The following is a 13000-nucleotide window of genomic DNA, read 5'->3' as shown; positions in this document are numbered from 1 at the left end:
CCAGAGGAAATCCCTGTGGGGTAACTCTTGGGGATTCCTTTAACCTCCTGTGTTGAACCTTCCCTTTCCTGGATCTGTTTTCCCCTTCTTTCTTGGTTTACTTCTCCTTTTTGTGAAATACAAGACTCCACTAGCTTTCTGAGAAATTGAGGGCGTAGGAGGCAAAATTTTTTGTATGTCTGAAGATATCTTTATTCAGCTCTTATATTTGCCTGTTTGGTTATATGTAGAATTTCAGCCTACCTATCAGTTTCTCAGACTTAAAGCCTTTGATTCACTGTCATTGCTGAAAATCTAATGACATCCTACACTTGATCTTAGCCAAAAGGCCAAAGCGATTTCAACGACATTCTTATTCTTTTATTGTCCTTGTAATTTTCCCTCCTTTCTCTTTCCTGTCATTTTAATGGGAGTTTCAGGAATGAGCAGAGGTAAATGGTGCAATTTCAAAAGGCTGTGTGTAACTGGAATTTTTCTGCTGGGCATTTTACATACTAGAGTATGTATTTCACCTTTATGGATAAAGAAATAAACTATTGGACAGGATCACAGAGCCCGTAACAGCAGGGATTCAAATCCAGGTCTGTCTGACTCCAAAGGCTGGTGCTTTTTCAGTGTGCCTCACTCCCTGAAATGATTCTTCTAGACTAGGAATTTTTTGCTTAACTCTGGAGAGAACAGCAAAAGAAAATTTTGGTGGCTGCTTTAAACAAAACAAATTTTGAAGGCTTGAATTTTTTCTAAAAATTCATTTGTATTTTAATACTGTCACCATAGTTGTAGTTAATTTTTAAAAACACCATATTTCTGCACATCTCTAATGGCATGCTCTACCCTGGTTTGAGAAGCAGGAATTATAGTACAATCTTTTTTGTAGGTGAGGCCCAGAGATGCTACACATTGATCCAGAGAATTAATGTCATAGCCGGGCCAGAACTTTAGCATACTGATGACTTTCTTCCCCTACTGATTACCTTTCCCTCAACATTTTATTATTTCAAATGTACAGAGAAATTGAAAGAATTGTAAACACCCATAAACCTAACACTTAGACTCTACAACTGCCATTCGTCCATCCATCAACCCCTGATTGTACCTTATAAGTAATTTCTACCAGACTCTGCTTCCAGGATCTTTTCCCCATTTATTTCGGTCATTAATCCAGAAAATGAATGGGGAAACGCAAACAGCCAAATATTTTGAGTACCTGCTATATGCTCAGGACATAATAGAGGCAGTATAAGATGATAGCAGTTATCTCCTGAAGGAATTTACAACCTAGTCAAGGAAGATAGTATATAACAAACAATTTATGCATATATAAACTAGAATTGTACAAGTATGTGCTTCCTGATTTAATACAGAGTTATGAATTATTGATAAAACACTGCAAAGGTTTAGGCTTAAGTGTAGCAAATTCACTTTTAACCCCCAGACAACATATGTATGCCTGTATATAGGAAAAAAATTATAATCATCATAAATGAGTTCAATCTCTTCTTTAGTTCAGTGTTTCCTGCTTCCTTTCTTTTCATGTCCAAAACTTCCCTCTAGTACATGATACAAAAGTCAAAAAGGAGTACAATGAGAAGACTCCTTCCTACCTTAGTCCCCTAGCTACCAGTTTCCCTTCTTAGAAGCAACCAATCACTGTAAGACTGGTTTACTTCAATCTCGAGCTACTTAATGCATATAAAAAGGGTATGCATGTGCACGTGTGTGTTGGTGTATGGTGGCATAATTACACACACTGCTTTGTACCTGTGGTTCTGATGTTTTTTTTCCTTACCTCCTGAGTTACTTCTCTTCACTCTGGACCCCTTAGGCCACATCTTCCATTCTCCCTGCATAGTGGCTGTATTCCTATATTCTTACTCAGCAAAGACACTTGTTTCCTACTTGTAGAAGGAAGAACTTGGGATGACAGTGTCCTCACCTCATTTCCTATCAGTACATCTTTTAAAAAAATTCCACCTAGAAGCCAGAGGACAAGAGCTGCCTTAAGTCATTCTTTTTTTAAAAAAATTAATTAATTTTTGGCTGCGTTGGGTCTTCGTTGCTGCATGTGGGCTTTCTCTAGTTGCAGTGAGCGGGGGCTACTCCTCGTTGCAGTGCATGGGCTTCTCATTGCGGTGGCTTCTCTTGTTGTGGAGCACAGGCTCTAGGTGCATGGGCTTCAGTAGTTGTGGCATGTGGGCCCTAGAGCACATGGGCTTCAGTAGTTGCAGCATGTGGGCTCAGTAGTTGCAGCACATGGGCTCAGTAGTTGTGGTGCACGGGCTCAGTAGTTGTGGCTCGCAGGCTGTAGAACACAGGCTCAGCAGTTGTGGCTCATGGGCTTAGCTGCTCCGCGGCATGTGGGATCTTCCCGCACCAGGGCTCGAACCCATGTCCCCTGCATTGATAGGCAGATTCTTAGCCACTACACCACCAGGGAAGTCCCTTAAGTCATTCTTGATGCTAGAATGGGTGGATGTAATTAGGAAAGGGAGATCTGCAAGATAAAGCAGTCTTCATCGGAAAGGGCAAACCACCCACTGGCTGGCTAAGAGAATGAACACTCAGATTGCAACCTCAATTATATGTATAAATTCCCACTAAAGACAGAGCATGTTATGTTAACAGATTTAAACCCATAACCTTTCATATTTATTTTGCTTCATTATGATGAGTCACATGCTGATTCCAAATAAAAGCAAGCAATTCCCTGATTTATAATCATCCATTAAGCAAATCTTGCTTTTTGGACCTCAGAATTACTGGGCCTTGTTCATCCTCTTTGAATCCCTTAAATCAAAAGTGAGAAATACAGTAAGTTCAATTGTTTATTAATAATCTTGGAACAAATACGTTAACAATTCCTTAGAGTCATATAGCATTTTTACAATTTTGAAAGCACTTTCACAAATACCAATTAAACCCTCACAACATCCCTGTGAGGTAGGCAGGGTTGGTGTTATTTTCCTATTACTAGTGAGGAGAACAAGGCTCATGGGTGAAGTAAGGTCACACAGTTGGTTAGCGATGGAGCCAGGACTAGAACCTAGGCTTTCTGACATGCCTCCCTGAGAACATTCAAGTAATGGCATCCTATGCTATATAATGAACATTTCTCTCCTATGATGATCAGATCTATTTTTATAAGTCTGGTATCACCTTTTCCTAATATCCAAAAACACTGAATCACAGATTTGATGAGATATTTCTTCCCTGTTACTGGACTATTTCTCTTTGATGTACCAAGCACCATCCTAAGATGAAACTTACTTGTGTTTTAAGTTTTGAGGATCCTTGGCTATAAGTTCTAAATTATGATATAAAAATTTGTTTTAGAAATTCTGCAAAAGTATTCCTATGTTGAATATGTCAAACTTACTTAAACAAAAACAACACAAGCCTGTTTATATTTTTGAAAGCTTTGCAGTCTTTCTCAATAGGATGTTTAGATGTGTATAAATGGAATAGGGAAAGGTGTTTAGCAACATTACTGGGAAGCCTATGCAGAATGCACCTAAACGCAAGTCACATCACACTAATTTGTTTGTGTTGGCCTTCTAGAGGAAGGAAAACCATTAGAAAACTTTCAGGTTTGATCCCATCTTATGTGTGACATCCTCAGCAATAAGCTGGAAAAATCTGAATTATACCAATGGGGGGTTCAAGCAGTAGTGATCAAAGCATATATATGTATGGTAGAAAGGAAGAAAACACTTGCTCTTCAGTGGTTTTGCCTAGGTCCAGTGTAAGTATACTTATCAAGGCAGATTTTAAGCTATAGCATCTTTCATGTTAAATTTCAAATTGTGAAATATGGTGGAGTTATCAACTTGGAATATGACTGAAACTGAATGTAACTGACCCTAAACTACCTGTCAAAAGCAGAGTAATGCTCAATGGGCATAAAAGGTAAGGGATAAAACCCAACTGCTCTGGTATGGAGAGAAAAACAGCAAATGCAAACCTTCTGGTTAAAGTGAACCATAGACCATCAGGCATGTAAAGCAGGTTTTAAAAATATGAAAATGACACTGAGCTGTATTATCAGGAATTATATTCCTAAAGTTCCAGTTTGGGCCTTTTAAATTTAAGAGCAATAGGGAGAAACGTAAGCCTGTGGGGAGGAGGTGGTGCAGAAAATGAATGGGATCTAGAAACGGGGCTGAGGTGGGAGGTTAGGGAACATCAAGAAACAGCTTAAATATATTCAAAATGGATTTAGAATCCCTCTAAATCCAACCTCTCCAACAATATTTACTAAATTGAGAGATCTGGTCAAAAAAGTTGGTGACAATAAAAGTGACTATTTTATCGTACAAAAGAAGTATTTAAATATAGATTAGAAATTATGCTGTTAAAGATTAGTCTACTGATCAGGCTGTAGAAAGTGAAACTTAAGTGTTGCTGTCAGATACATTGCAGAAAACTGCTTCCAAAAATAGAATTACCATAGCAGGACTCAACATTAATGAAACCATTAATAAACAAGCACTTAACTTTTTATACTTGAAGCCTAATGAAAAAACATTGGTACCCTTAAGAAATAAACATAACACTTTAAGGTGAAAGATATTGCAGCTACATTTAAGTTTTCGATCAAGAATGTTCTAGTTTGGTATACTGGGCTCAAAACCAACTACACGTTTGAAATGCATAGAGACTACACTATATTCCTTACATAGTATCATTGTCATCATCTTCATGTTTTCTCTTCAATGGGTTTGATTCATTGGCCGTGTTCTGTGATGAAACCATGTTGGTGGTAATAAGAATATTTTTGGGCCCAATCATTGAAGGATTAAGCAGAACATTTTGAACTGCAGTTGTTGCAGGAACTGTAAACAGAGGAGAAAACACCCCCAAACTATGAACTACACAGAATCAGAAACATATGGTAAAAAGTATTCAACAAAGCTGAAATGTAATTCTAATAATAATTTCTTTTTTTAAGGTTTTTAAAATAACATTTATTTCTTAAAAGTTAACATGTGCATAATAGGAAACCAAAAAACACAAGAAGCAAAAAACAAAGTCATCCATAATCACAAGCAGTTTACCGTTTGATGTGTCCTTCTAGGTTTTGTTTGTGTATCTACATAACTAAGCATCCATTTTTATGTAATTAAGATCATACAGTTATGTATATGCTTTTTCACACATCATGAATATTTACCATTTCAAAGTCCCAAAGCTGTGAGTATTCTGACAGCCAAGAATACACTATACCAACTCAATCTGGAAGGAAAAAACATAATCCTGCCTTTTTTGGCGACAAAAATTTCATAAATCACAAAAATGGCAACAGGCCTCTAGATAAAGAGTTATGATTAAAATACTACATTCCCTTAGTGTTCAATTAAAAATGAGACATAAAGCAGGAGTACACAAAGTATAATGCTTCTGAGAGTAAAAAGTATTCAACAAAGCTGAATGTAATTTTAATAACAATTTCAATAGCATGAAGTAAAACTATATCAGAAGAAACATAATTATACTGCATTAAGAGTTAAATTACATTTTTTAATGATTTAAAGTACTTAAATTAGTATCTAGTATAAGGTTAAAGAAGTTCTGTTAGTTTTTTTTGTTTTTTTTTGCGGTACGCGGGCCTCTCACTATTGTGGCCTCTCCCGTTGTGGAGCACAGGCTCCGGACGCGCAGGCTCAGCGGCCATGGCTCACGGGCCTAGCTGCTCCGCCGCACGGATCTTCCCAGACCGGGGCACGAACCTGTGTCCCCTGCATCGGCAGGCGGACTCAACCACTGCACCACCAGGGAAGCCCTGTTTTTAATTTACTTAAAATTTCAATTAGTTCTCAGTCATGGGAAGCAGTGCACTGGATTCATCATGGAACATACTAAAGGCACATGTTCAAGGTCAGGAATCATGCTTCCTTACAGACCAATATTATGGTGTACGGTTAGGTTTCAGAAGATGTGAAATCTAAACATATTCATGAATAAACTACGTTATAACAGAATTCTACTTATATTATTCTAACTTTCTACATATACTTCCGTGAAGTGAATAAAAGTACAGTTTTCATTGGATATATACTAAGTTGTATTATTTTCTTGAGCTTTAACCCTAAGTGATTTTGCCTGAGATTTGTAGACCATAACTTATTTTAGTTCATAGGGTTCTTTGAGACTCTGATGATCATGTTGAAATCTCTCCCTTCCCCCCAAAATGTTACATATATGTAAAATTTCATACAATTTTAGTGTGTTTATAGACCCCCTCTGAAGAACCCAGATTTGCAGCATTACGGCCGCCTTCCTGTTACGATATTAAAACAATTTAATTATTGCTATAGGAATACAAACTGTTCTGTTATCACGAATCATTCACAAATTTTAAAATTCAGAAAAATATTTTAAAAGAACCACTTTCAATCCCCCATGCCCTGCCCATCATGTTACCTGGTTTGACAGGTGTGGACTGAGAAGGTGGAATCTGCACCGTAAATCTTTGGCTTGTCACTGACACTGGAGGTGCAACTTTATTTGGGACAGACACTGTTTGTGGGGTTGCTGTAGTTGTAATTAACAGACCATGTTAGTTAGGTGACTTATTATACAGGTTCAATTTCTGCTCTCCTTTAGCTTACCAGAAACTACCTTCAAAGCACAGGGAATTAATGAAAGATCTGCTTGAGTTTGAATCCAGGCTTTATCACCTACTAGCTGAGTGACCTTGGGCAAGTTATTTAATCTTTTTGTGCTTTTCTCATCTATCAAATGGGGATAACAATACCTGTTTCATAGGATTCTTGTGAGAATTAAAATAATCCATGTAAAACTCTTCACATAGCATCTGGCACTGAATTTTAGCTACATGAAGTCATGAAGTTGAACATTTAAATAAACAGCATTAAAGACCCAAGTTTTCTATTAATTATCTTATGTGGCACTTTTAATCTCTGTCACTTGCTGGGAATTAGGAGGTGTCTACTATGCCCATGAAGCTAAATCAACATGCATCTAACAGAAGCCTAACATATCTCCATCTTAAGGTAAGTTTTCCATGTATTAAGGAGTGGTCCAAAGAATTTGGTGAAGCTTAATGAAGCAATATAAGTATTTTATTTTGTCAAGAAAATTCACAGTAGGTGGATGTTTTCTTGTCCATTACCATAAGGAAACTGTTAACATTTATCTAAGTATGGAGTTTAGGTTTTAAAATTGAACAGAGTATACGCTTAGGTCTTATGCTTTATGAAACACATTTAAATTTTTTTTAAAGTTTAAAACTTGCATCTTTAATAGTTTTTAGCAGCTCCCTCACTCTAGACTTAAAAATCTCTAAAACATGTACAATAAATGTCTAACTAGGAATAAAAATCACAACTGGTAACTAAAATTGGTTAACTTGCCAACACATGTAACTGATTAGCACAGCCTAGAGTTTTTAAAAAGTTGGTATTCACTTAAGAGATATGAACCCACAGATAAACAGTATATGATCAAAAAGTTACACAAATTATATATGCAAACTCCTGTCTACACAGGTCACATGCATATAATTAGAAGTGTACAAATTAATACTATACCAGTCTGGTTTTAAAATGCTGAAATGTGAATTCACACCTGAAAATATGAAGAGGTTGTCTACACATCTCAAAAATCAAATGCTGCTTACGCTAGAGCTATATGACATCTATAGTACTCAAGTTGTAAGAGCTAAGAAATCAATACTGGTCAAAGAGAAGGGGTTTTTTTTTTCTGAAAAGACTTTGACTATGAAAAAAATACAGCAGGAACATAGGAAAAAAAAATCAGGAAATCTAAATCCATTATTCATGTGTTCCTTATTATCTAAGCAACAATGACATTATGGTTTCTAAATGCCATTCTCCACTAAGAGGAACCAGGGCTCTTTAGAGAAATGGCTGATTCTAGGACTGGGGTAAGGAAAATATAAGATGAGCTTGGAACATCTTGTGCCAGGAAGCAAGAAATGCTCAAAGAATGATGGAGACCTGTCACAAAGGACACAGGAAACAGTCTGAAGGGGTGCTCACTGACCAATACAGGATAATCAGTACTACTTTTGAAAAGGTTATATTAAAAATGATTTTCTTTGATAGTCTTAAGCTTTTTGTATACTTTAAACTTCTTTTGATTGCATCTCTTGCCAATTTACTCAGAAATTTAATTTCTTATAATAAGTAGGCTACTGCTGTGAGTTTGGCAACTTTATTTGTATAAAACCCAGAAAGAACACTGCTTAAACTTCTGTTTTTGTTACCATAGTTAATACCGGCAACAATGTTGGGTAATGCCCAATTCTATACTCATTTGGGATCAGATATTCCTTGTCGCTTTCTCATTTTGAAATCTGATAAAATATGTTTATAGCTTTACTAGAGGACGAGTAAATGTATTAATGGCAACACATATCGGAATTGCTGACTCACCTTTTTACTTGGATTACAGTTCAAAATCAAGTGCTGAGGCACTTCTTTACCAGCCAGAAAAGCCATTTCCCTCTCGCACTTACCTATAGTAGGAGTGGTAGGTCTGCTACTAACAGCACCAACACTTAACCGTGGAACTAGTCTTCCTTGGTTAGGTCCCTAGGGGATTTAAAAAACAAATTAGTTTTAACGTTGTTCACACTTGACACCTAAAGTTAGCAGGAAATGAAATTAGGATTGCTGATATGAATTATTAATAGATAATTGATGGCAAGAACGTCCTGTTTCTGTTCAGTGTTCTAATGCAACATTTAAACTAGGGTTTTCACAAATATCTATATATATATACACACACATATAATACAAACAATACATATCTATATAAACATGGATAAGAATATATATATAAAATATATAATTCTATATAGTTTTAAAGTTTGAGGTAGAGTGTTATTTGGGGATAATAGCTAACTTCCTTATGATTTTTTAATCTTAACTAGTCAATATCTTAACCCAGTAAGAAACTTCCTTATAGTGGAATTTCAGAGGTACAGAGGTAGCCCAATGTGGGGAGAACTTTCTCAGTGGTGGGAGAGCCTTAGGTCATATTTCAGAAAGCAAGTCCAATGCCTGATGGTATATCATTTACTCTGTTATGGTATAGTGTAAAGATTGGGAGTTATGAGACCTGGGAATCAGTCTTAACTTTGCTACTAACTTCATAGATGAGTTCGGGCTCACTTCCCTGATGAGTTAGATGAACAATAAAGTTCCTTTTAGCCCTAAAAATCTTGGATCATATATTCTATATTTTAACATAGTAGCTAATTGCAGACATAGTATTTTCAAGGAACTAAATTTTAAAAAATCCTAGTAAATTATCTTAGCCTTTAATTTACTGCACTATTTACCCCTAACACATCTTACCCTTTTTAAAAGCTAAGATGACTAAAAATTCTTACCTTTTTAATTAAGGACTTTAGCCTATAGTTTGGAGCTGTTAAGCAATATCTGTCAGGTGGCAGTCTGGGTCCTGCATATGGCTTAATCAGTGGTAAAGGGGTTTGATTTTTCTGCCTTGCAATATCCAGTAAAAACTAAAAAAAAAAATCCTTATTAGAACTACAATTAAAAATTGTAAGTAAAATGAACTTCAAATAAAATTTTGCTCACATCTCTCGGGGGAGGAGAGGTAAAAGACTGGTCAGCCCGACACTGGATTGCCAGTCTCACATCATCTGCATCAACATTAGGTTTCTTAGCATGGCTTGAATAAATTTTTGCATCATCCAGAATTGAAGTCACATATCCTTTAAGAACAAAACATTATTTAAAACATATGAAAATAGATTAATATTTATGGCCAGTTTTTTAAAAAAGTTTCACTAATTTCCAGAAAGTTTATGAATTTTGGTTCTAATATCTAATTGGCCTATCTATATGATCAATTTTAAACAGATATAACAATATACTGTTCCCTAGCCTGAGCTCCTTTTTACTGCTTTCTGAATTCTATAACATTAACTCTTTTTTTTCTTCACATATTTTTAAGACTTTATTTCTGTAGAGTAGTTTTAGGTTCACAGCAAAATTGAGGGGAATATACAGAGATTTCCTATATACTCCCTGACGCCATACATGCATAGCATCCTCTATTATCAATGTTCCCTGCAAAGTGGTGCGTTTGTTACAATTGATAGTCCTACACGGACCCATCATAATCCCCGATAGTCCGTAGTTTATATTATGGTTCACTCTTGGAACTCTACATTTTGTGGGTTTGGACAAGTGTATAATGACATGTTATGACATTAACTGTTAAAGTATTTTGGTTGAAAATGTTCTTACAATGAACGATTTTTAAAATTCACAAGTTAGGCGATTTTGGTGTTTTGTTAACTTACGGAAAGCAAATTCCAACATTTGATTTATAACCCTTGGTTCGTACTCCGTAATTCCCATATCCTTCAGGATCTGTGCCATCACCTGTGGATTCAAATTAAAACGCCAGATGCATAATCTAGGTATAGAAATCAAGACTGGACCGAAGGTAGTAATTATATTTATGATACAAGGTTCCCCCTTCTCTGGGTTCCAAACTTGTACTTATCCTTTTCCTCCCAAGCGAGTGTCAGGTTCACACCAAATCTCGTCTTGATCTCTTTGCTGAAAACTTTTTTTTGGCGGGGGTGGGGGTGGGGGTGGGGGCGGGGGCAAAGAGAAGAAAAAGGCCCGGGTTGGCTTTCCCAGTCGAGGTAGGGGTGGTTACAGCTGGTTTACATTTTCAGATGTGGCGACTGCGGTAGCTTTGCATCAGAACACTGGAGGCGCGAGCCAGGATTCGCAGACGGGGCGGGACGACTAGGCGGCCCGGGCCCGAGGCCCAGGAGACAAAGCCGGGAGGCCGGCCTGCGCATCCGGCGGGCCGCCAGCCTCCCTCCGGCTGGGCCGCCGGGGTGGCGGGAGAGAGCCCTGGGGTCCAGGGCACTCGAATCTCCAGCTCCTGGCGGCCCTGGCATGGCTGAAGTCGACCCGCGAGCCCATCATCAGGTCCTTCCCCCAGGCCCGCCTCTCAGGTCCCCGGCTGCGGTCGCGCCCAGCTTCGCACCCCGCCTCGCATCCTTCGCACTCACCAAGGCATCTCTCGGAGCGTTCTTGGGAGGCGCCATCTTGCCCGACTCCATGTTATCCTGCTGCTAGTCATCCGGGGAGAGAGGACTGCTCGCGGATTCCTCGCTCAGGCTCCACCCCTCTGGGCGCGGAGGGCGGGATTACCGCGCCGGTCCATTTGCTCCGCTGGCTGCCGCTTCCCAGCCGCCCGCCCGCCCCGCGGAGGCAGAGGGAGGCCGGGCTAGCAGGGAGCCCACGGCGCTGAAGCCTTCTCCGAAGAGCCCTCGGCCAACGCTTGGAAGACTGATAAGTTCGCCTTCCCAGAGCTGTTCCCCGGAAAAGTACACGAAAAGGGGCACCCTTGTCTTTTCTGGGGCCCCTCCTCACGTCCCCTGCAGCCACCCTGGCCCCTTCCCTCTCCCTGAATGTCTGCAGAGTCCCTGCATCCACCTGCCTTTGTGGTAGTGCTGCCTGGTCAAATGCAGAAAGCCCAGTTAAATTTGAATGTCAGATCAATAATCACGTTTTTAGCATAAGTTTATCCCAAATATTACACGGACTATACTTACACTATGAAATGATTTATTGTTGATCTGATATTCAAATTTAACTGGGTGCTCTCTAGTTTTTGTTTTTGTTTTTTTTTTTGCGGTGTGCGGGCCTCTCACTGTTGTGGCCTCTCCCGTTGCAGAGCACAGGCTCCGGACGCGCAGGCTCAGCGGCCATGGCTCACGGGCCCAACCGCTCCGCGGCGTGTGGGATCCTCCTGGACCGGGGCACGAACCCGTGTCCCCTGCATCGGCAGGCGGACTCTCAACCACTGCGCCACCAGGGAAGCCCTATGCGCTCTCTCTCTTTTTTTTTTTTTCAAAATTCCAATGACATTTTAAATTTTTATTATTTATTTTTATTTTTTTAACATCTTTATTGGGGTATAATTGCTTTACAATGGTGTGTTAGTTCCTGCTTTATAACAAAGTGAATCAGTTATACATATACATATGTTCCCATATCTCTTCCCTCTTGCGTCTCCCTCCCTCCCACCCTCCCTATCCCACCCCTCCAGGCGGTCACAAAGCACCGAGCTGATCTCCCTGTGCTATGCGGCTGCTTCCCACTAGCTATCTACCTTACGTTTGGTAGTGTATATATGTCCATGCCTCTCTCTCGCTTTGTCACAGTTCCCCCTCCCCCCTCCCCATATCCTCAAGTCCGTTCTCTAGTAGGTCTGTGTCTTTATTCCTGTCTTACCCCTAGGTTCTTCATGACATTTTTCCCCCTTAAATTCCATATATATGTGTTAGCATACGGTATTTGTCTTTCTCTTTCTGACTTACTTCACTCTGTATGACAGACTCTAGGTCTATCCACCTCATTGTGCTCTCTATTTTTATTTGCTAAATCTGGCAACTCTACACTATGGTCTGCTCTCCACCCAGCAGGCATTTGGTCAGCTCTCCTACACTCAAAGCCCTGTCATAATTGCTCATTTCATACTGATGCAAAGCTAAAGCCTTTGACAGCCTGAAAGATTCGCCCCTGGAGCCCCAGATGCCTTCTTCCCACTCTCCACAGAACAGCCTGAGGGTCTTTCAAAAAACATGCATCAGTTAACTGTCTCTGGCTTTAAGTGTCCCAAAGAGAACTCTTTCTTCCTCCTCAACATCCACCAACGCCCTCCATTTCTGAGAAATGCACTCTGACCCACCCAGCCGGGAAGAGCCGTCAGCCATGTTATGCTCTTTCCCGAACAAGCCACACTTAAGTCTAGCAGCAAGTCCTGTCAGGGTGACCTCCCAAAGTCACAGAACCTCTGTCCATGGCTCCGCATCTCCATCCAGTGCTACCATGCTAATGGTCCAAGCTAACAGCCCTAATTACCAAGGCTACAGCAAGAGGACCCCGAAATTGTGCTCCCCCACATTTTTACACAACCGGAGAGATTTCTTAGTCATAAACTAAATAATTGCATT

The 13000-nt window shown here is 39.4% G+C and overlaps 1 protein-coding gene across 2 annotated transcripts; it reads right to left on the bottom strand.

The window, feature by feature from the left end:
• Nucleotides 1–602: 602 nt before the first annotated feature.
• TAF9B (TATA-box binding protein associated factor 9b) lies at nucleotides 603–11146 on the bottom strand. Of its 2 annotated transcripts, XM_022580843.3 has the most exons (7): nucleotides 11051–11146; nucleotides 10322–10403; nucleotides 9591–9727; nucleotides 9380–9514; nucleotides 8501–8576; nucleotides 6421–6531; nucleotides 709–4832 (listed from the first exon to the last, which is right to left on the bottom strand). In XM_022580843.3, the coding sequence occupies exons 1-7, from the start codon at nucleotides 11099–11101 to the stop codon at nucleotides 4672–4674; spliced, it is 753 nt and encodes a 250-aa protein (XP_022436551.1). In that variant the 5' UTR covers nucleotides 11102–11146; the 3' UTR covers nucleotides 709–4671. The 2 variants fall into 2 exon arrangements, with proteins under 2 accessions (XP_022436552.1, XP_022436551.1); XM_022580844.3 differs by lacking the exon at nucleotides 6421–6531 and having other exon boundaries at nucleotides 603–4832.
• Nucleotides 11147–13000: the final 1854 nt, after the last annotated feature.

Source organism: Delphinapterus leucas, chromosome X (assembly GCF_059928025.1).
Source record: "Delphinapterus leucas isolate spDelLeu-1000000601 "Yukka" chromosome X, BTC_Dleu_Yukka2, whole genome shotgun sequence".
Classification (NCBI taxonomy): domain Eukaryota; kingdom Metazoa; phylum Chordata; class Mammalia; order Artiodactyla; family Monodontidae; genus Delphinapterus; species Delphinapterus leucas.
This window is presented reverse-complemented; position numbering and strand designations above follow the sequence as displayed.